The sequence below is a fragment of the Ovis canadensis genome, chromosome 2 (assembly GCF_042477335.2).
Source record: "Ovis canadensis isolate MfBH-ARS-UI-01 breed Bighorn chromosome 2, ARS-UI_OviCan_v2, whole genome shotgun sequence".
Classification (NCBI taxonomy): domain Eukaryota; kingdom Metazoa; phylum Chordata; class Mammalia; order Artiodactyla; family Bovidae; genus Ovis; species Ovis canadensis.
Window position 1 is genome coordinate 32,238,792 of NC_091246.1, and position 23,763 is coordinate 32,262,554.

The following is a 23,763-nucleotide window of genomic DNA, read 5'->3' on the forward strand; positions in this document are numbered from 1 at the left end:
GGGCATGACAACCCACTCCAGTATTCTTGCCTGGAGAATCCCTATAGAAGGAGGAGCTGCAGTCCATGGGGCTGCAAAGAGCTGTACACAACTGAGTGATGAAGCACAGGACATAGATGGGAAAGGATTTGCTCTGGATTTTGATCTTGGGTCTGTCTAGTTTTCAAATCACCATACAAAGTCACAGCAAAGATTACACTCTGATTCCTCTCTTTTTTCTGCGGAACCCTGAGCAGCCCTCTAATCCTCTGTGCTCTTAGAGTCCTGCTCTTCCTTTAAGGCTGTGGTTCTCAATGGGGGAGGAGGGAAGAATCTGTACCCAGGGGACATGTGGTAACATCTGGAGGCATTTTTAATCGTGACAGCTAGGGGAGAGGATGCTCTCTGGTGGGTAGAAGCCAGAGATGTTGCCAAACATCCTACAATACATAGGACAGTCCCCTGAATGATTATGCAGCCCAATATGTCACTAGTGCAGAGGCTGAGAACTTCCTAGAAACATGTATTAAACACATCCATGGAGAAGACTCTTGAGACAGCAAGGAGATCAAACTAGTCAATCCTAAAGGAAATCAACCCTGAATATTCATTGGAAGGACTGATGCTGAAGCTGAAGCTCCAATACTTTGGCCACCTGATGCTAAGAGCTGACTCACTGGAAAAACCCTGATGCTGGGCAAGATTGAGGGCCGGAGAAGGGTGAGATACAGCAAAAAATGGTTGGATGGCATCACCGACTCAATGGACATGAGTTTGAGCAAACTCTGAGAGGTGGTAAAAGACAGGGAGGCCTGGCGTGCTGCAGTCCATGGGGTTGCAAAGAGTTGGACACGACTGAGCAACAAATAAGCCAGACACTTTGCTAGCTATGTTTATATTCTCATCTCACATATCTCCTCAAAACCCTTCTGAGGTATTAATTGATCCCAATTTATAGTTAAGGTTCCTGTTCAGATGCATAAAGGAACGTGCTCAGAGCCCAGTGATGAGACAAGAAGCAAGTGGGTATCCCAGGCCCTTGTGACTGCAAAGCACAGGTCCTCACAGTGAGGTGCCAAGCCCTCTGTATACCTCCCCTCACTTCCATCTTCTCTGGGCTCAAAAATCACCTCTTAGCCCTGAGAGATCTGCAAATAAGAGGGAGCTGCTGGGCTGGCAAAAGGGTACATCTGAATTTCAGAGGCTCCAGGAAATGGGTGGGGCCTGTCATCACTAAGAACCACCCAGGATTGCTCCATCCATCCCTCCCTCAGCCCCCAGGGTGATGATGTCTGTCCTCCACCCAAACCGTCCAGAGACACTCCCAGCTGCATGTTCTTGGATGACTTCCTCTCCTCTCCCACCAGCCCATGTTGGTTGCTGGATTCATCACAGGGAGCGGGGCCCTCAGGCAGGGGGCCAGGGACTGGGACACATCATAGAACAACGCACTACAGTCAGTTTCCCACAATAACATCCGATGGACAGGGTGTGCCTGAGAAAATCAGCAGAACGCTTTAAAAACAAGTCCTGCAATCACCCCTGAGTGATTCTGCTTCAATCTCACCCTTTCATATAATGAGTGTTGACAGTTTCAACAGTTAAAAATGAGGTGTGTATAATAAGACAGAGGGAAAGAGAAGAGAGAAAGAAAGAGAAGAGACAGAATTCCCTGGCTGTCCAGTGGTGAAGACTCCATGCTTCCACTGCAGAGGGGCATAGGTTCCTGGTCAGGGAACTAAGATCCTGCATGCTGTGTGGCACAGCCAAAAAAATAAATTAAAAGTATAAGAAAAAAAGAAGAGAAAAAGAGAAGTAAGAAAACAGAGGGAAGGCAGAGGAACAGTGTGAGAGGAGAAGAGCATATGCCTAAAGCTTATCATGAAACTTACAACACAGATATCTCATGACAAACAAGGAAGAACTCAAGACCGAGGACCCACGGGCAAACCAAGTGTGACCACATGGGTGGAAGCTACTGCAGACCTCCTCCAGACAACTGCAGTTGGGCCTCAGGGCAGACCACACACCCCAGTTCTCCAACTCAGCAAGGCCCAGTCGTCCCCAGGAGGGTCCAGGCTGGTGGCTGGGCGGTCTGGCCGCTGGGAGCCAGCAGTGCCCCTCCCCCGCCCCCGCACAGCACTCACAGTTCCAGGATTAGGATGACGTCCGTCTTGTTCTCGTAAACCTCGTGCAGGGTGATGACGTTGGGGTGCTGGATCTCCTTTAGGATGCTGACTTCCCGCTCGATGTCCTCGCGGCTCACGCCCCGCCGGCTGGATTTGGTCCTCCTTTTCTTGATGAATTTGGCGGCATACTGTAGACCGGTGCTTTTCTCACGGCATTTCTTCACGACGGCAAACTGCCCACTGCAGAGAGAAGGGAGAAGAGGTCCTGGGTCATTTATATCTTCTTCGTGTGCTGCACTTAGTCCCTCAGTCGTGTCCCACTCTCTGCAACCCCATGGACTGTAGCCCACCAGTCTCCTCTGTCCATGGGGTTCTACAGGCAAGAATACTGGAGTGGCTCGACATGCCCTTCTCCAGGCGATATATGTTCTTTATTGTTCACTAAAACCCAGGTTTGGGCAAGAATGTAGTCCCAAGGGGTGGGATGGGGGGAACAATAGGATTGTAAATAAGGAAGTCCAAATTGTGGGAAATTAATAAATTCAATAGATAAATTTCTTCTTATAATTTGGCTCCATTAATTTAAGCCTCTTTCTTTATGAACAATGCTGCAAAGAATATAATTTCCTTCCTTGAATCACATTTTATTGAATGGGTAATAACACCTCCATTTCTCTGTTCTCCTTCTCCCCCATTTCAGATTCAGGGGCCACAGGAAGGAGCTCCCTCCCATTGGGCCTCATTTCCTTGTTCTTGTTCTGTTTTCTAGGAAAGCGAGAGGTTGGGATCAAGGAAATGGCGGAAATATACAGGGTCCTGCCTTCAGTGATGTATTTCTAGCACATACTAAGTCACTTCAGTCACATCCGACTCTGTGCGACCCTATGGACTATAACCCGCCAGGCTCTTCTGTCAGTGGGATCCTCCAGGCAAGAATACTGGAGTGGGTTGCCATTTTCTTCTCTAGGGGATCTTCCCGACCCAGGGATTGACCCAGCCTGCATTGCAGGCTGATTCTTTACTGTCTGAGGTGCTAGGGAAACACAAATACTTGTTAATTGAAACACATCAACAACAACAAAAACACAAGCAATACCTCATTTTATTGGGCTTCACTTTATGTGCTTCACAGACAGTTTTTACAATTTGAAGGTCTGTAGCAATCTAGTATTGAGCAAACCTATTTGCTCCATTTTTCCAACAGCATTTGCTCACATGTCTCTGTTTGCAGTATTTCAAACTTTTTCAAGATTATTATATTTGTTATAGTAGTTTGAGATCAGTGATCTTTGATGTTACCCCTGAGAAAAGATTACAACTTGCTGAAGGCTCAGATGATGGTGAGCAATTTTTTGCAATAAAATATTTTCTAATTAAGGTATCTATATTGTTTTCTTTTTCTTTAAGGTTTAACACTATTGCCCACCTAAGAGACTACAGTACAGTGTGCAACTTTTTTATGTAATTATTTTTGACTCACTTTATTGCAATCTTTGCTTCATTGATGTGGTCTGGAACGGAACCTGCAATGTCCGAGTCTGCCTCTATATATTTTGTTCATATTTCAGGGACTGATAAGTGATATGCACTAGACATTTGTTGGCTGCTTCTTCAGTATCACCTCGCTCCTCTTCTTTTCCCACAATATCTATTATAATTTGGCTCCATTAATTTAAGCCTCTTTCTTTATGAACAATGCTGCAAAGAATATAATTTCCTTTCTTGAATCACATTTTATTAAATGGGTAATAACACCTCCATTTCTCTGTTCTCCTCCTTCTCCCCCATTTCAGATTCAGGGTCCACAGGAAGGGTTTTTGGTTCTGGGAAGCCGAGGTCCACCCCCAACCATAGATATGGTTCATGTGACCTAAACTAATCCAATTTGTGCACTATATTCTTTTTTTGGAGAATGTGAAGACAAAGATTTTTGTTAAGACACTTTGACCCTCCTCCCCTCCAAAGCTGCTGCCAGTCATCTTGGGACCACTCCTGATCTAAAGCAGAGGCACAACCGGTCAAAGGAAAGAAAACAGGTCTGCGGTAACCCTGTGGAGTGGCTGGATCAACCCTAGCCTGAAGTCATCTGCCTTTAGACTTTCCAGCAACACAAGCCAATAAAATTCCCTTTACTGCTAAAGCCAGTTTGGTTTGGGTTTTTTTTATTTCTTGCAGAGGGAAGCATCCTAAATTTGACAGCAGAGCCGCCTATCCAAATGCTGTTGCTAAGTCCTGTCCTATGCTTTGCAATAAAAGGATACAATAACAGAGCTTGACACAAAATAGTAAAGTGACCGTGTAAGCAGGGGAGAAGCAAGCAGTATACCCTTAAGGTAAGTGAAACACAATGGAAAGGGGCTTCCTACATCACTGCTGGCATCATCACTGCCTCCCTAGTACCCGAGTGCCAAGGGCCAATCCAGCCATCACAGGATGGGCACATTTCTGGGCACCTGCTGGGGAACTGCTATGTGGAGAATTATCACTGTTATTTTTTGCTAGATTTATTCTCCTCACATGAAGACAAAAGGGAGACAGAAAAATAAAATTAAGGCTAATCTTTTGATGTTAAAGAATGGATACATTAAAACGTTACTCATTTACTTTGGCAGTGGGAGGCCATGAAGATAAAAACACATAGTGAAGAATTATTTTTACAGCAGTACCAATTTTTTTGCATGACAGGTTATTAATACTTTCTTTCCCCGGTCAGCAGGATAGCATAGATGCTGAAGAATAAATCACATCAGAACACTAGCACCTACTGCCTGTAAGCTTACAACCTTAAAGAGTCATGGGAAATGTTATGACTTTATTACAATCATTTTCTGATTTCCCTGGGGAGTGGAACACTGGGCTTTCCCTCTGGTAGGGGGTAGAGGGTGGGCTGCAGAGATGGGGCTTATGGAGAAAAGAGGAAAAACAGCTCAAATACAAAACAACGTTAGCTTTCCAGAAGCCAGTGAAGTGGTGTTTGTAACCCCTCTCCTCAAAAATACAGTACCACTTCCCCACTAAGCATTCTCAAGGGGCCCCAGGACTCAGCCCAGCCAAGGACTTCCAATCCACAGTAACACATGCTTCTAGGAGCTGGGCCCATGAATGCATCTGGCAGTTACAGCCACTCGTCAGGCAGACTTAAGGCAAACTCGGTGACTTGAATCACATTGCTTAAAAAAAAACAAAAGCAAAGAGCCAAAGGGGGAAAAAAAAATATCATCAGGAGAGCCACAAAGTATTTTAAACGCAAGCCTGAAATCAAAGATTTTCACAGCCAAATGTTCTATGTTGGCATTCGATGCTTTCAATTATGGGAAGTGAGAGAATCAGGTTCCCAACCCTAAGGCCGAGTTCAAGTGTGGTTCTGAACATCCTGTGTTTCAAGGCGAAGAGTATGTGCACACATCTAAGACAACCGTGTCACCCAGGTTTGCAGCCTAATATCTAGAACCCATTCCCTCACCAAACCATTGACCCCTCACTCACACTTCAGGGTCCCCTCATGAGCAGTCTGAAGGTGGGAGAGGCCCCTGCACAGGAGAAGTTGTGATTCTAGTGCCCCCCATGGCAGCATGCTAGCATCTGAGTTAACTTTGGCTGCAGGATGTCAGAGGAGAGTGTAGAACAATTTGGGGAAACACTTTCTAGATCTATCTCAACACCGCCTCTTTAAAGACACTTTTCCTTATTTATCACCCATTTTTCAACAATCTGCCTCCCCATCCCTTTGCTCCAATGAATGCTACATCCCCGAGTCCACAGGGCACCTCATACCCCTCTGTGGCCCCTTAGCAGGCTGAGGACAGACTCCTTGGAGAAGAAACTTGTCTCAGACACAGAGATTTCCTTTGCGAGACCTCATTCCCGTTGGACTATTGGTTAAATGCTGCTCCCAACCTTCCCTTGTGATCCAGCTTCTGGGGCAGGAGGAGAGAAAACGCACCCAGAGAAGCCAGGCCACCACTGCTGCCACCTAGAAGACTGGCTGCAGCTCCTGCCAACCCCCGTCCTGTGACAAACACACGAGGCCCCTCAGTGACTGATACCCACACAGGCGGTGGATGGGGAAGGTAGCTTCCTTACTAGAAAACAGAAGCATTTAAACTTGACAAGACAGAGTACAGGCAATCCTTATTTCCTCCAGGATCTTTATTTGCAAATTCACTTCAGTTCAGTTCAGTCGCTCAGTCGTGTCCGACTCTTTACGACCCCATGAATCGCAGCACGCCAGGCCTCCCTGTCCATCACCTCTTCCGGAGTTCACCCAAACTCATGTCCATCGAGTAGGTGATGCCATCCAGCCATCTCTTCCTTTGTCGTCCCCTTCTCCTCCTGCCCCAAATCCCTCCCAGCATCAGCGTCTTTTCCAATGAGTCAACTCTTCGCATGAGGTGGCCAAAGTACTGGAGTTTCAGCTTTAGCATCATTCCTTCCAAAGAACACCCAGGACTGATCTCCTTTAGAATGGACTGGTTGAATCTCCTTGCAGTCCAAAGGACTCTCAAGAGTCTTCTCCAAAGCCACAGTTCAAAAGCATCAATTCTTCGGCACTCAGCTTTCTTCACGGTCCAACTTTCATATCCATATATCACCACTGGAAAAACCATAGCCTTGACTAGATGGACTTTTGCTGGCAAAGTAATGTCTCTGCTTTTGAATATGCTATCTAGGTTGGTCATAACTTTCCTTCCAAGGAGTAAGCGTCTTTTAATTTCATGGCTGCAATCACCATCTGCAATGATTTTGGAGCCCAAAAAAATAAAGTCTGACATTGTTTCCCCATCTATTTCCCATGAAGTGGTGGGACCAGATGCCATGATCTTCGTTTTCCGAATGTTGAGCTTTAAGTCAACTTTTCACTCTCCTCTTTCACTTTCATCAAGAGGCTTTTTAGTTCCTCTTCACTTTCTGCCATAAGGGTCATGTCATCTGCATATCTGAGGTTATTGATATTTCTCCCAGCAATCTTGATTCCAGCTTGTGCTTCTTCAGCCCAGCGTTTCTCATGATGTACTCTGCCCTTATAATTTTATTTGTAATCTAAAAAACTCAATACTCATAGTACTATCGTGGTCATTTGTGGATCTGACCACAAATGACCAGACATGGTCAGACATGCATGTTCCCAGCTGAGCTCGGTTAAGGGCACACTCTGCCTCCTGTTTCAGCGCTCACAATGTAATCAGTGTCCTTTTCATAGTCTGTTCAGTGCCGTGTTTTCAGTTTCATTTTGCATTTTGTGCTTTTTGTTCATGATTTCACTATTTAAAATGGCCCCCAAGCATGGTATTGAAGAGCTGTCCAGTGTTCATTGAGCATGGAGGCTATGGTGTGCCTTACAGAGATAACACGTGTTAGACAAGGCACGTTTGGCATGAGATATAGTGCTGCTGGCCATGGATCAACATTACTGCATCAACTATATACATACAATTAGGTGCCTTTAAGTTGGCTTAAAGCTCAACGTTCAGAAAACAATGATCACGGCATCCGGTCCCATCACTTCATGGGAAATAGATGGGGAAACAGTGGAAACACTGACTTTATTTTTGGGGGCTCCAAAATCACTGCAGATGGTGACTGCAGCCATGAAATTAAAAGACGCTTACTCCTTGGAAGGAAAGTTATGACCAACCTAGATAGCATATTCAAAAGCAGAGACATTACTTTGCTGACTAAGGTCCATCTAGTCAAGGCTATGTATGGATGTGAGAGTTGGACTGTGAAGAAGGCTGAGTGCTGAAGAACTGATGCTTTTGAACTGTGGTGCTGGAGAAGACTCTTGAGAGTCCCTTGGACTGCAAGGAGATCCAACCAGTCCATTCTGAAGGAGACTGACCTGGGATTTCTCTGGAAGGAATGATGCTAAAGCTGAAGCTCCAGTACTTTGGACACCTCATGTGAAGTGTTGACTCATTGGAAAAGACTTTGATGCTGGGAGGGATTGGGGGCAGGAGGAGAAGGGGACGACAGAGGATGATGCGGCTGGATGGTATCACTGACTCGATGAAGGTGAATCTAAGTGAACTCCGAGAGTTGGTGATGGTCAAGGAGGCCTGGCGTGCTGTGATTCATGGGGTTGCAAAGAGTCGGACACGACTGAGCGACTGAACTGAACTGAACTGAAACAGAAACACAACAAACAATGTTATGTGTTGATCTATTGGTAAAATGTGACCTGCTCACAGGACCCTTGCCAGGAGCCAGCACGAGGAGTCCCACCCGTGGCAAAGGTCATGAGGTTAAGGGGCCCGACAGGCAAAGGTGAGTCGGGCCTTAAGGGAGCCTCGCTGGATCTGCTCGTGCATCTGCCCCAAAACCAGAGTCTGCCTGCTTTACTGTGTTATGCTTTCCACCTACTCTTCCGACATTAACAAGGGGCTGTCCCCCCACCACCTTTTTCTGGAAAAAGTTAATTTAGAGCTTTTAGATAATAAAAGCTCCTGGGCATAATAAGAGTGTTCCAATCCAAAAACCCCTCTGATGGCTTTCTAGCCTGCCTGCCGGACTCTTACAGCTGCGCATGTCATTGTTTGTGGCCTCCCAACCACGAGAGGCACAGGAAGCTTAAAACATCCTAGGAATGTAGGGGCTTCCGAGGAGTCAAAATCATTAGAATAGGACCGATTAAGGGTTTCATTTGTTGAGCCAATACTTGCAGCCAAATTTTCATATCTTTTATTTGCAGATATAGTTGGTATATAGAAAAAATAGGTAGTAGCCCTGGTATTAGCAACATTAGATCTTTGAGTTAAGTACTTTCTTTGTTATAACCCACTGCACCTTTGTTCTACAGGAATGTAACTTTATTTAGTACTTTGAGGGTGATGCAGATTAAAGAAAAAACACTTCAGGGGAAAAAGAGCTTTCTGGTTGATAGACATTTATCTAGGAAAAGAGCTATAAAAATGTTAACAAGCCCCCTGGCCAGAAGATGATGTAAAACCACCTAAGACCTTTTGTATAGGGGAAGGTATGCAAAAGGTAAGCCTGGTCTCAATAAGGGTCAGGACTGCTGCACCTGCATAACTCTGCATATTCCATTATTTCTTTATGTGCAACTTGGGATTTATATGGTGCTTTTGAAAATAAAGTTGTGGGTCTGGCACCAATGCTTGGCTCCCTCATGTCGTTCTTTTCTCCCTTTTCTGGCTGAATTCCCATCTGGAGCATGGAGGCTCGCCATGTCTACTTACTTGCCCTGGCTTCTAAGACCCACGTGAGAGGGAGCCCAAGGCGGGGCACCCTCTGCTATTCAAGCGGGTGCCAATGGCCTGCGAAGGTGGTGCAAACTCCTTGTCTTGGAGTTTTATTGGTTTTCCACATAAACCAAGTTATTCAGCATCTTTTCTCCACTAATTTTCCTACTACACTATTCTTTCCTAATCTCTCTTTATATTTCTAAATAAATAAGTTTTTCCTTGCCAACTCCATCCCTGCTTCGAATTCCCTGGATCCACCGGGGCTGGACCCTGACAGACCCTAACTCTGTATTTCCTCCAGGACCACTGGTTCAGTATCTGCTAAGTCAGTGTTCGTGATGAATTTATAGAACATTAACTACTATGATGAGCACTGACCGTGTGTCATTTTTTTTGTTTGTTTTTTTTTCATAACATTCTCTGTCATCTAATAACTGGCAGTTTATTACATTAGGTACAGCCAGCCACACTCATTTTAAAATGAAACGTTTCCATTTAAGGTAATGTTTATTAACCACCAGTGGTCAGATGCATATAAAGACAAGAGCCATCCCAGCTTTATAAGAGTTATCTACTTAAAAAAAATTTAAAAAAGTGTTTCAAACATAATCACTAATTTCATTAAAAAGAAAAAACTTTGGCTAAAAGGACCTTCAATAAAATAACCTAATCTAATTTTGGAGGCTTTCCTGGTGGCTCAGTGGTAAGGAATTCACCTGCCAATGTAGGAGATGTGGGTTCAATCCCTGGGTCAGGAAGATCCTCTGGAGAAGGGAATGGCAACCCACTCCAGTATTTTTGCCTGGGAAATCCCATGGACAGAGGAGCCTGGTGGCTACAGTCCATGGGGTCTCAAAAGACTTGGACATGACTGAGTGACTAAACAACAACAATCTAATTTCCAATCTGATTTCCTTGTCTTATGTATTAATATATCTAATTTAAACAGTACCCTGGCAGTCATTCAGTGAGTTTTATCCAGGATGCTATCTATGCAAGGCATTTTACATAAAATTCACATTATCACCATCTCTTCTATCAATTAATGAGAAAACCAAGCCTCAGAGAGATTTTTAAAAATCACACCAAATCACTCAGCAAGTAAGTTGCATAATTGAGAACTGGAGCCAAATCCAAGTGCATTTGCCTCCAGAGCTCTATTCAATGAGCACAGTTGTTATACTGGGCTTGTGTCCATCTGACTGAGATACAAGCCACCTCCTGTGAAGTCACAGACAGGACTGGAACATCATTCAGGAAAGAGTTTTGTAAGGGGAAGGCAAAGAGAGGGGCCTTGTGGTTAGTAAATCGGGGCAATGGAGCTTCCTCTTCTCCACTGAAAATTCAAACAGTGTTTAATTAGCTAAAACCATGGCTTTTACACTCTCAGGGGGCTCTGTGACCAAAGGAAAACCCTGTTTGTGTGTCAGCTTAGGAAGCAAGATGCTAACACTGAGAAAGAACCACAGAAGGTTCATTCCCAAGATCAGCATACAAGGATTACATGCAACTGATGAAACATTTGTGTCCATAATTAGTTCTACCTCTCCTGTCCTTCCAAGATTTGAGGTTTTTAACTAACACAAAATAATTTTTACTTTTGAATTCATATATCAAGCTTCTGGCAAAATTTTAGTGCTGGTGAAGAGCCTGGCAGGCTACAGTCCATGGGGTCACAAAGAGTCAGACATGACTGAGCGACTAAGCACATTTTTCTTGAAGAGTTGCATTCTGAGAGTGACATAGACACAGATCCTGCTAGAATACAGGAATTACAGGTCTTAAATAAGAGGTGAGGTGACAGAAAAGATTGTTCAAGGATGAGTTCACACTTGATAATAATTCACATTTATGGCAGGCGATAAAAACCCCAAAGAGCTTATAGAGTAAGGGAGAGAGAAGCTTGTTAACACTGTAAGGTGGAAAGGGCCACAGAAAGGACACAGCCACCTGGGACCACTTCAGGGGAGAGGATGGGGTTGGGAGACCCAGGCAGTGTCCTGAAGTCTGGGCTCCAGCCAAAAGAGGAAGAAACTGGGTGTTGGGGGGATGGCTTCCAAGAGGAAGAAGAGCATGACCCAGGGCAGGGAGGCATGAAAGAGCCTGCCTGGCATTCTTGAGAGAAGAGGAAGTGGTGGTGGGGAAATGAGGGATCCTCACAGCCAAGGTCCTGCCCAGAATGGAGCAATGCCAGCCCCAAACCTGCTAACAACGTGGGAAAGCAGAGAGCTGGCTGAGCCTTGGTTTCCTCCTCTGTATAAGAGCAATGGCAACATGAAATGAGGTCATGCATGTGAGTACAGCATTCAAGCACATGAAAAGTATGAAAGTTAGCACGTTGGCTCAGTTTCATACTTCTTAAAGAAACCAAGAGGCTTCCCTGATAAAGAATTTGCCTGCAATGCAGGAGACCCTGGTTTGATTCCTGGGTTGAGAAGATCCCCCTGGAGAAGGGATAGGCTACCCACTCCAGTATTCTTGGGCTTCCCCGGTGGCTTAGCTGGAAAAGAATCTGCCTGCAACACAGGAGATCTGGGTTCAATCCCTGGGTTGGGAAGATCCCCTAGAGAAGGGATAGGCTACCCACTCCAGTATTCTGGCCTGGAGAATTCCATGAACTTTACAGTTCCTGGGGTTGCAAAGGGTCAGACACGACTGGGTGACTTTCACTCACTCACTCACTCAAAGAAGCCAAGTGGGTGGTATTTCAGAGGCTGAACAGCAGCACCTAATTTCTTCTTGGCAGTTTTCTTTACAACATCTTTGAAATCTAAGTGTTAAATCTCTACATTTCCCCCCACATTAGGACTCAACAAAGCTATTTTCATTTTGGATGGGACCTATGTGATTTTCCACAGTTGGTCCATAAAAGACCATGTGGCTTTGTATGCTGTGGGAGGGCTTCCCTGGTAGATGAGTGGTAAAGAATCCGCCTGCTAATGCAGGAGAGGTTAAGAGAAATGGGTTTGACTGCTGGTCAGGAAAATCCCCTGAAAGAACACATGGCAATCCACTCCAGTATTCTTGCCTGGAGAATCCCATAGACAGAAGAGCCTGGCAGGCTACAGTCCATAGGGTCGCAGATAATCAAACACAACTGAAGCAACTGAGCACCAATGCATGCAGGTGATGGGAAGCGACTGCATTTTGCAAAGATGACCTCAGCTGTATCTCCCATCATTCACGCTCTTGTTTGGTGTGGCCCTGCCTTTCCCACCATCCCTGTCCCTGGAATCTGAGCTTTGTCTGACCATTAGAACATGGTAGCGTGACTCTGGGGCTTCTGCCGGGGTTGTCAGCATGTACACTCTTGAGAGCTAGCTCCCTCTGGGAACCCAGCCACCATGCTGGGAGAAGCCATGTGGACATGTTCCCATTAATAGCTCCTGCTGAGTGGAGAGCAGCTTTAAAAAGTCAGCCAGGTGAGCATTCAGGTGGCTCCAGCCCCAGCCAAATCTCAATGCCACCACGTGAGAGAGACCCCCAAGCAAGAACAGTCACAGAAGCATATGTTCATAAAAGATGTTGTTTCAAGCTACCAAGTTTTGGGGTGTTTGTTTCACAACAATGGATAGGTGGAACAGCTACTAAAAAAATTTTTTTTAAAAAACAGATGATCCCAGAAGCTATGTGAAGAAAAGATTCAATACACAAGGTGAGGGGACAGAAGGTGACCGGTGTCTCTGACAAGCCTAAAGGAAGAGCCAGGGACAGGAGCAAGAGTGCCCGGACCATTTTGCATGCAGTTGGCCCCCCGGGGTGGGCGTGGGGCCCCACACAAACAGGCCCCTTGTTACATCAGCAGGTATGGGCTCACTTTTCAGGTTCTCTGCTTCTCATCTCGGCAGCAAGTCACCCTCTTTCAAGGGAAGTGTTACATCATTTACGAGGGACCTCTGTGCCAAAACCCAAAACCGATGACAACAAAACCCAAATATCACACTAAAATGCCTCTGCAGATTTCTGGCTGAGCTGTACTATCCCCAACGTAGCTTTCCCAGTCTCTCTGGAGAAGCAGGTCCTCCCCTCTGGGAAATGCACAAGACCCAAAGTCTTCAGCCGCTCAGTCGTGTCCAACTATTTGCAATCCCATGGACTACTCTGTGGCCAGGCTCCTCTGTCCATGGGATTCTCCAGGCAAGAATATTAGAGTGGGTAGCCATTCCCTTCTCCAAGGGACCTTCCTGACTCAGGGATTGAAACTGGGTTTCCCACACTGCAGGCAGATTATTTACCAGCTGAGCCACCAGGGAATTGCCACTCTCCAGCAAGACCCAGTAAACATATGGCTATGAATCTCCATCCTGACTGATGCAGATGCCCAGGGCCTACCCCTAGGGACATCACCTGTAGAGGTCTCTGGTGATGAGGAAGCACTTGGTCCTCATTCAGTGGAAACTTCCCCTTCCATCCCAACCCACCGGCTATGCAGCCTTCAGCAGATGATGACCCAGTATGGGCACCTGGTACTTCAGCACCAAGTCTGAGTTTCTGGAACACTTTCATGCTGCAGCCCACACTTGGAACTGCTCTCTTTCTGCCTTTTGAGAAGCTATGTGTGACAGGAAGAGAAACCACTTTTTTTTTTTTTACAAAGAAACAAAGTTGGTGATTTATTACTATTTATTACTATTACTATTATTATTAAAAACAAACAACCCTCCAAAAATTACTTTGAACTGCTGCCATGGGTCAATTAAAAAGTCACATGATCTAGAGAACAAGAGTTCCCCCACCAGTAAGCAAACAGAGCAGGTTGCCAGGACACCAAGGGGGAGAAGCAGAGTTTGCCAAGAGGATAAACAGCAGCATGTCACCCCGGGAACCAGGACAACACACGAGTCAGGAGTAAGCTGCAAAACGTAATTGCTGCCCAAGGGTACGCTGGGAGCTACACGCTGGGTGGGGGAGCTCAGACCAGAGACGGACCCCTTGTGGGGAGCATCCTCCCAGAAGATAGGATGCCGGGAAGTTACCCAGAAGAACGGGGCAAGACCCAGGACCTAAGGCAGGGCAGACAAGGGTCTGGCTTCCCACACAAGTGTGGGGCTGCCAGTGGGTCAAAGAAACCAAATACACAGAGTATCAGGAGCAGCCTCCTTATAATTAAGGAACTAGCAAACCAGAGCTGGTGAGGACCCAGAAATAAGGAAGATGAAAAAGAGAACAGCGGGTATCTCCGTTCACCTGATGTGTCCCCGGGATACCTCTTTGGAGGGGGAAGGTATGACCTCCACTTAGAAGATCATTTCCCAAAGTGGGTTCTCTGGAGCTCATGTTTGGGATTAGCAGATACAAACCATGATACACAGGATGGATAAATAACAAGGTCCTATGTCTAGCATGGGGAACTATATTCAATATCCTGTGATAAACCATAACGGAAAAGAATTATGAAAGAGATTGTATACATATATGTATAACTGAGTCACTCTGCTATACAACAGAAATTAACACAATATTGTAAATCAATTATTTAAAACATTTTTTTAAAAAAGAGGGTACTCTTTAAAAAATTTTTTTCATGGAGAAAGTTTCATGGCAAAGCACATTTAGGGAAAATCGGGTAAACAGAGACACAACAGACCTCTATACGGAGAACTCACGAGACCCCACCCTCTGTCTCCAAGGGGGCATGGAATTCAGCGTTTTAGCAGGTTGGATGGTGTTGTTAACCATAATTTTTTTTTTTCTTGGTTGTGAAATCCAGTTTTATTGGAAGAGTTTGCTTTGGTCTTCTCTTCCAGTTAATAGTTACATTCTTAAGAGCTGGGACTGAGTCTGCAGACAGCAGTTCCCTTTCCTTTTGAACCTAGAGCTGCATTCAGAGGTGCTTCCTACGGCACGATGCTGCTCACAGGCCTGGGAGAGCTGAGTGTAGAGCTTGATGGAGGTGTTCACAGAGATTCAGATCCTTTCGGGGCTCTGGCCCACTAGAAGGGTGGGGGATCCACTTTGTCAGGCCTGGAAGAGGACGCCACCCGCCACCCTGGGCCTGGGGCTCCCCGCCTCCTCCTGGCTGCTGGTCTGGGCTGCTCACATCGGGCAGGCAGATGCACAGTGGTCTTCATCCTGGCAGACGCCCTGCACCACCAGAGACTAGCAGGGAATCTGGTGTTTCCTTTTTCTTTCGGATGATCAGTTGGGTTGGATATTTTCCATGACAACTCAGAACAGGCTGAGGAGGTGTGGAGAGTGGGAGCCGAGGCAGAACACAGGTATATCTGCTTTATGATGACTTGAGGTGAGCTCTGGGATCCTTGCTGCCACCCTGGACCATGAGCACCCGCCCTGAGAAGAGTGTGGTGGTGGGAAGGAGGCCTCAAAGTGAGTCCTGAATGGCCTCCCCCAGCACTTGATTTGCAGGAGCCTAGAGAAAACCATCTTGTTCTGGGAGCCGTCCTTTGGTTTGCATTACTCATTGCCATACCTAATCATTCGGCCTGATTCAGATCCAGTCTGTGACTTAAGGAACCTACAACCCACGGGGATTTACAAGACTTTATAAGTTAATATATCTATACGACAGAGCTGTGAGTACTGCGTGATGAAGTATGCCAAGCAGGTGAAATCCTGCTGGAGCTGAGGGCTGGGGAGACTTCATCCACTCTTTTCAGCACCACCCCTGGTACCAAACTCAGGGCTGGGCAGAGAGCAAACTTGGTGCCTGATGACTGTTTGCTTGTTTCTTTTAACTTTTTACTTTATATTGGAGTATAGCAGGGCTTCCAATTAACAGGGTTTCCCAGGTGGCTCAGTGGTAAAGAATCCGCCTCCCAGTGCAGAAGCTGTAAGAGATGTGGGTTTGATCCCTGGGTCAGGAAGGTCCCCTGGAGGAGGAAATGGCAACCTACTCCAGTCTTCTTGTCTGGATAATCCCATGGACAGAGGAGCCTGGCGGAGTACAGTCCATGGAATCACAAAGAGTTGGACATGACTGAAGTGACTGAGCATGCTCGCACACAGGCACAGACAATTAATAATGTTATGACAGTCTCAGGTGGGCAGCAAAGGGACTCAGTCATACATATACATGTAGCCATACTCAGCAGGGGCCACGGGACTGGAAAAGGTCAGTTTTCATTCCAATCCCAAAGAAAGGCAATGCCAAAGAATGCTCAAACTACCATACAATTGCACTCATCTCACATGCTAGTAAAGTAATGCTCAAAATTCTCCAAGCCAGGCTTCAGCAATACATGAACCGTGAACTTCCAGATATTCAAGCTGGTTTTAGAAAAGGCAGAGGAACCAGAGATCAAATTGCCAACATCCACTGGATCATGGAAAAAGCAAGAGAGTTCCAGAAAAACATCTGTTTCTGCTTTATTGACTATGCCAAAGCCTTTGACTGTGTGGATCACAATAAACTGTGGAAAATTCTGAAAGAGATGCGAATACCAGAGCACCTGACCTGCCTCTTGAGAAACCTATATGCAGGTCAGGAAGTACCAGTTAGAACTGGACATGGAACAACAGACTGGTTCCAAATAGAAAAAGGAGTATGTCAAGGCTGTAGATTGTCACCCTGCTTATTTAACTTATATGCAGAGTACATCATAAGAAACACTGGGCTGGAGGAAGCACAAACTGGAATTGAGACTGCCGGGAGAAATAGCAATAACCTCAGATATGCAGATGACACCACCCTTAAGGCAGAAAGTGAAGAGGAACCAAAGAGCCTCTTGATGAAAGTGAAAGAGGAGAGTGAAAAAGTTGGCTTAAAGCTCAACATTCAGCAAATGAAGATCATGGCATCTGGTCCCATCACTTCATGGGAAATAGATGGGGAAACAGTGGAAACAGTGTCAGACTTTGTTTTTTGGGGCTCCAAAATCACTGCAGATGGTGACTGCAGCCATGAAATTAAAAGACACTTACTCCTTGGAAGGAAAGCTATGACCAACCTAGACAGCATATTCAAAAGCAGAGATATTACTTTGCCAACAAAGGTCCGTCTAGTCAAGGCTATGGTTTTTCCAGTAGTAATCTATGGATGTGATAGTTGGACTGTGAAGAAAGCTGAGAGCCGAAGAACTGATGCTTTTGAACTGTGCTGTTGGAGAAGACTGTTGAGAGTCCCTTGGACTGCAAGGAGATCCAACCAGTCCATTCTAAGGGAGATCAGCCCTGGGTGTTCTTTGGAAGGAATGATGCTAAAGCTGAAACTCCAGTACTTTGGCCACCTCATGCGAAGAGTTGACTCATTGGAAAAGACTTTGATGCTGGGAGGGATTGGGGGCGGGAGGGATTGGGGGCAGGAGGAGAAGGGGACGACAGAGGATGAGATGGCTGGATGGCATCACTGACTCAATGGACGTGAGTCTGAGTGAACTCCGGGTGTTGGTGATGGACAGGGAGGCCTGGCGTGCTGTGATTCATGGGGTCGCAAAGAGTCGGACATGACTGAGCAACTGAACTGAACTGAACTGAAATGATTCTCCAATGGACCAGACAAAACAAACAACACTCCAAATGTTTTTCCCAAATAGTAAGTCGCACACGGGAACCAGGATTGCCCTGTAGGTCCAGTTTTATGGAGAATCAAATGCCTTTACAAAGAGAGAGTGTCATTTCAGGAGCAACTTGCATTTAATGAATGGTGACCACGTCAGGGGACTGGAGATTGGGGCCTCCTGCCCCAGATGGCCAGAGTTGCAGGAGACCCTCAGGATATCCCATTGAGGCTCAGAAGGGTCTATCCCTTGTTTGGTCACTCCAAACTCAGCAAACTACTCCCTAGGCCAATCCTATTATTTGATCCTCCAGACTTTGTCATGCAAAACCCTCCAGCTATTACTGGGCTCAAGGTAACTGGGCCATAAGGTACAATCTGTTCTCAACTCAGCAAGCAGCTCTTGGGGAAAAGGCTGAAAAAGGTTCATGTATCTTCACAGAGAGACAGAAGTCAAGGAGCTGAGCTGAAGTTCCTCATGCCTCAGCCAAAGCGAAAGGCAGATTCCTTCCAAGTGCTGAGCTTCTAGATGAGGGAACGAGCTCAAGGTAATGAGAAAGGACCAGTTTGGCCATCTGATGGGCACAGATTGTAACTGTGCAAACACTACATTGAATTGCGTAGATTAAATGTAATTTATAGAAACTGTGGGATGACCCCCACCACCCCCCACCACGCAGTCTGCCCAGTTCTGGAGTATTCCAGGTGCTGAACAAATATGTCTGACTAGCCTCATGTCTTCCCTCTCAGTTTAGCTAGAAATACTATTTGCCTATGTGTTCTCATGAGCAGGTTTGGGACCCTCTGTCCTGCTTTGAGAACCAGCTCTGTCTTATCCCAGGAAATCAGGTCTGTACTGGTGAAGACATTGGACTTGAGTGACCTGCAAGAAATTCAAATACACCGTCGTGATGTGGCTCTTAGAGCAGCCATAGATGGATGTGCTGTAGAGACACTGCTCACGGGCCTGTCTGGCTCTGGAGACTGAATACAAACTGGGGTAGCAGCTTCTTGAGGGTTTGCCTTCTCCAGGGCAGCCAGTGGTTGTCTGGCCGGCAGCCTAGTGAGGAGGAGTCCTTCTCTCAGTGCTCTTGGGCAAGCCCTCTCCCACGGGGTCTAAGGTCTGTCCCCTTGGCTCTGAGTCAGGAGGGGACTCACCTCCCAGAGGAAGTCTGGGGAGAGGAGAAAACAGGTAGAGGACCGAGGGGGTCACTTCAGGCCAGGCAAGGAGAGGCTGGCAGGGAAATTCACTGCTGGAGTTACTCAGAAAGAGAGCCACACAGATAAAACTGAAAGATGATAAGTTAGAGAGAAACCAGAGCTGCCGGGAAGGCTAAGTATTCCCTCAGTGGAAGCAGAACTCTCTGGAAGCCTGCCATGTGGGCTGACCTCATCCTGGAGCCCTGAACCAGAGCAAACACAAAGCTTATCGCCGGAGGCTTGGAGGGCTGTAAACACCCAGCCGGGAGCCCGGACACACGGATGACGTTACCTCTCCCAGGAAGGGAGACTTCTGAGGAGCAGGTGTCACTTATCAGGTCTTAGGTCAAACATTAAAGAAAATGAAAACTAACTCACACTTCACATTCATGAACACAATGCTTCCTGAAGCAGGGGCTTCAAACCCCATGGCCGTTTTGTGACGTCTCTTCCCAAGAAAACTTGGAACCTGCATTCAGAGGGATCTTGCCTGGAAAATCCCACGGACAGAGGAGCCTGGAGGGCTGCAGTCCATGGGGTCACTAAGAGTCGGACACGACTGAGCGACTTCACTCTCACTTTTCATTTTCGTGCACTGGAGAAGGAAATGGCAACCCACTCCAGTGTTCTTGCTTAGAGAATCTCAGGGATGGGGGAGCCTGGTGGGCTGCCGTCTGTGGGGTCACACAGAGTCGGACACGACTGAAGCGATTTAGCAGCAGCAGCAGTAGCAGAGTGAGCATGCGCAGGGGGCTTCAGAAGCTTTGTCTGCTGGAAACCTAACTTTCTAGCAGGCAAGGGGGTGGGGAGGGGGCATTGTGGGCTGACCTCTGGAACAGCCCCTGTAAGAGGAGTGGGTAAGAAAACCGCCCCCCACTTCCTCATCTGCAGTGGAAGGCACTGAGGGTCTGTGTAACCCCCACCCTGCCCCATTGATGGCCCTGGACACTGCAGAGCTGAGTGAGACTGTCAAAACTCCTCCCCTGAGGGTCTTCACTGTTTTGCCACTTGGATCAAAAACCAGTACTTATTTGCAATAACAAGGAGACACCTGGGCCAGGCTACTTGGTTGAAAGATCCACAACTTGCAGGCAGATAATGAGGCACAAAGGAAACACGACTACAGGTCTGGAGCAGCGAACAATCCAACCAGGAGTAAACACACCCATGACCCCTAGGCAGGTGCACCAGAGGTTACATGCAACACTCCAGGCCACCTGCTTAGGCCACTTCCAGTTGAGGGACTGACTTCTGGGGGTTCAAGAGCAACTCAAGAAGAGAGGGTAGCTGGATTCAGGTGTGGCTGGGTGGCTTCGTGGTGACAGTGAACTCTAAAAAGTTGTAGCTGTGTACTCTGAAGCCCAGTACACAGTTTGGAATGGACTTTCTATTTAACAGGCACGTGAATGGCAGAGAAGTAGAATCTGTTTTTCCAGCTACTCTGATCTGTTAGGTGTCTATGAAAGATACACCACTAGCTATGTTTAGAACCACAAAGAATTAAAACTTATAAGAGTCTTATAGACTCTTAAAACTTATTAAAGTTTATAGAGTCTGAATTGTAATCCTCTTCATAGTGATCTGCCAATATATTAGCTTGTAAAATGTTGTTTATATCACACATGTATATAGGATTCTTCCTAAAGATTAACACTATTGAGTGCTAAGAGCACAACATGGTACATTCAATAAAATTCTGGAATTAATAATATGTTGATTCAATCACCTTATGGGTCACCCTAAATTTATATGCTGACCGTTTAACAGTTTAGATTGTTCCACTGACCTTCTGGACATGGAAAAACTGTTGGTGCAGTATATAAAAATATCACACAATATGTTTCATCGTTTGCTTTAAGAATTTCATGGCCCTGGGCAGTCCCTGTGCATTTACTTTCCTCCAGTGTTTACTGGGCTTCAGCCTTGTGCTAGGTCCTAACTGGCCCACCTGCTTTAGAAACTGTCAAAAGGATAATCAGTGTATTTGATCATGTACATTCATTCGAAAAGCAGAGGTATATTATAGTTCTCATAGGGCTATTGACACTCCTTGGAATTCTCCCAATCTCCTTGAGGCCAAGTGCTTTTCCCAAGCAGTTGCTTTTAGGCTATAACCTTAGGTGACTGGGAAAATTCCCTATTCAAAGCGCAACCTGAAGATTTTTAAAATATGAATTGTTCATAGTCATTAATCAACTTGTAATTGGCCCTTGAAAGGTCAATGCAATTTGCAAACTCCTGGAAATGAGATTTCTAAAAAAGGGAAAATGAGAAGGCAAGGCTTATGAGTTCATTTGTATACAACAGGAACCCTAAAAGAACTTAAGATTTGGATAAAAATCCTTCAAAACCTAACAGAAGATGGATAGAAAGGGGCTAAAGATGGCTGATTAGAATTGATGGTATAACAAACATGTAGGAAGCAAAATTAATTCTCCTGTGCTTTCATTTTTTTCATATGAGGCCAGTTGTCTTCCCTTAGGGAAGACTGGGGAAACGCTACTAAAGTGTAACCAAAGCTTGAGTTTAGAAAAGACCCGATAAAAGACTGCCTGGCTAGACAATTTTAAAAAAAAAGAAAGAAAAATTCAAATCTACAGGAAAATTAAACCTCAGTGTGGCAGAAGCAATCTCAAATCACTGCTGGTAACCTTGGACAAATTATAAGGAGTGATACTGGATTGATATTCAAAAGAAGACCAAATTGGATCCCTCCCTAAGATCAATTAGCTTGTTATTGGTACAGAGCGAACATTGAGAATCAATTATTGATCTGAGGAATTAAAAATAGCAAATAATAAACAGCATAATCAGCCAGAACTTTCCCACTGTCCCAACTGCATTATAAAATCAGTACAAATGGGAAGTGATATAGACAAAGAAATGTTTTGATTTTAGCAGGGCCTCTGACATAATTTTTCATGATATTTTTGTAGATGAAATGGTGAATCACCATGCGGTAGATTTTGGCAGGCCTTAAGACTCTTGAGTTTAGCACTGCCCTAGACAAGATATTTTTCAGTGTATCAGATGAAGGCATATTTACCACATTTTAAAATAACACGGAAAGTAATGGCAGTATTTACTGACAGAATCTAGAATCTACATTATCCCAACCGGCTTAATAATAAAATTCTTAACAGAAATAAATAGAAATCCCCATAGTTAGGTTCAAGGAAATCAACCTTACAGAATAGCAGTTCATATAGAAAACAGATGATGGTTCTATCTGACCACACATTGCATAAGCACAGGGTAACCGCGCTGCCCACACCATGCACGTGGTCCCGGTGTGCCAAAGGGGTGCAGCGCTCCTGCTCTCAGCATGAGTCTGTGCCCCATGCTGGGCACTTGCCCTTGGTAGGAAAGATGCTGGCAGAGTAGGTGGCAGTCAGGGGAGGACCATGACAATAGGGAGGTTTTGCTTCTGGGCATGAGAACTGTCACTGTTTGAAAGCTTGTCAAGAGGAATCAGGCCATCAGCCAGGAATGAGTGGGAGGCTTGACCATGGTCTCTTAAATTCTTTCCAACCTTAAGATGCTCTGTTTCTAGAGTTCCAGAGATCAAGGCACTGCACTCCTCACTTAACTGAAAGAAAACATATTACTGAGTACAGTTGAAATGCTATGATGCTATTTTTTCTTCACGAATTTTCTGAACCTCTCTTATACTAATGATCTTCCCAGACTGAAACTCAAAATAAATTCCATATTGCCATCAACTTCTCTCAACTCTATCTGGAAACTTATGCATCTATACCTTAAGATTAATTCTCCAAAATGACAGAGTATTAATAATCTGAGTGGAAATGTACTGTGGGAAGGAAAGAGAGCTCAGCCAGGAGGCAGCTGACCCCACTCTCCCATCCAGCAACAGTGGGAATGCTGATCCTTTAGTACCTTTCCTGAGCCTTAGCATGGTCATTTGGGAAATTAAACACACACACACACACACACACACACACACAACTAAGATTAACAATGCATAGCTTATAGGGCTGCTGTAAGACTCAAAAGAAGTAAAAAGATGTGACTGTGTTTTAGAGTCCATACTATCACACAAATATAATGCTAATAATTGGAAATATTTAAGTGATATCACAGCTGGGAACAAAATCCCTGTGTCTATGTCCAAAGATCCCTAATAAGTTCAAGTCAGTCTCTAAGAGGGAATGACAAAAAAAGGGAAAGAATTCTTTTAAGCAGGACTTAGAAACAGCCCATTCAAGTCTTCCAAAATGAAAACTTAAATATCTAGACAGATAAATCTGCATGACATCAAGTATCTCGAACTTTGGGAAGAGAGGGCCTAGTTTTGAATCCTGGCTTTGCCACTTCCTAACTGTGTGAAAAGAGCATAAAGGCAAACAGAGGATTTATACTTTTATGAAACAAAAATTTATGTTACCCTTCACATTTCTTGCAGTTAGCAAAAACATGTACTAATGTAGGTCTTTCATAAAAGCTAAGTGGCATAAAGTGAACTTTTGGAAAGCAGGGGATATGCTTCACTTCATGTTATTCCAGCTTAGGAGGTTTCATAGGAATGCTGTACTTCCATACAGTAGGAAAAACCTGTGCTAGTATAGTATATGGTTGCTTAAAACCATCACATCTCTTGGACAAATATCAAGGCTCATATATTGCCTTATTAGAGAAATAAGAGAAGGAATAATTTATGCAAGTTTTTTTCCCACCCTGTTCTGGAAAAGCCATCTTGAACATGGGCTGCTGAGTGAATCCCCCATGAAGGCGGCTGGCTTCAGAACATGAGGATGGTGTTAACCAGCTGGACTCA

The 23,763-nt window shown here is 45.4% G+C and overlaps 1 protein-coding gene across 8 annotated transcripts in view; it reads right to left on the reverse strand.

Moving 5' to 3' along the window:
* The window catches only part of DAPK1 (death associated protein kinase 1), a 206,902-nt gene that overhangs the window by 94,990 nt on the left and 88,149 nt on the right, over nucleotides 1–23,763 (reverse strand). For all 8 annotated transcript variants that reach the window (XM_069573905.1, XM_069573902.1, XM_069573906.1 and 5 more), the window contains exon 3: nucleotides 2,127–2,348. In XM_069573905.1, coding sequence (XP_069430006.1) covers nucleotides 2,127–2,348 — 222 coding nt within the window. The remainder of the gene's footprint in view (nucleotides 1–2,126; nucleotides 2,349–23,763) is intronic.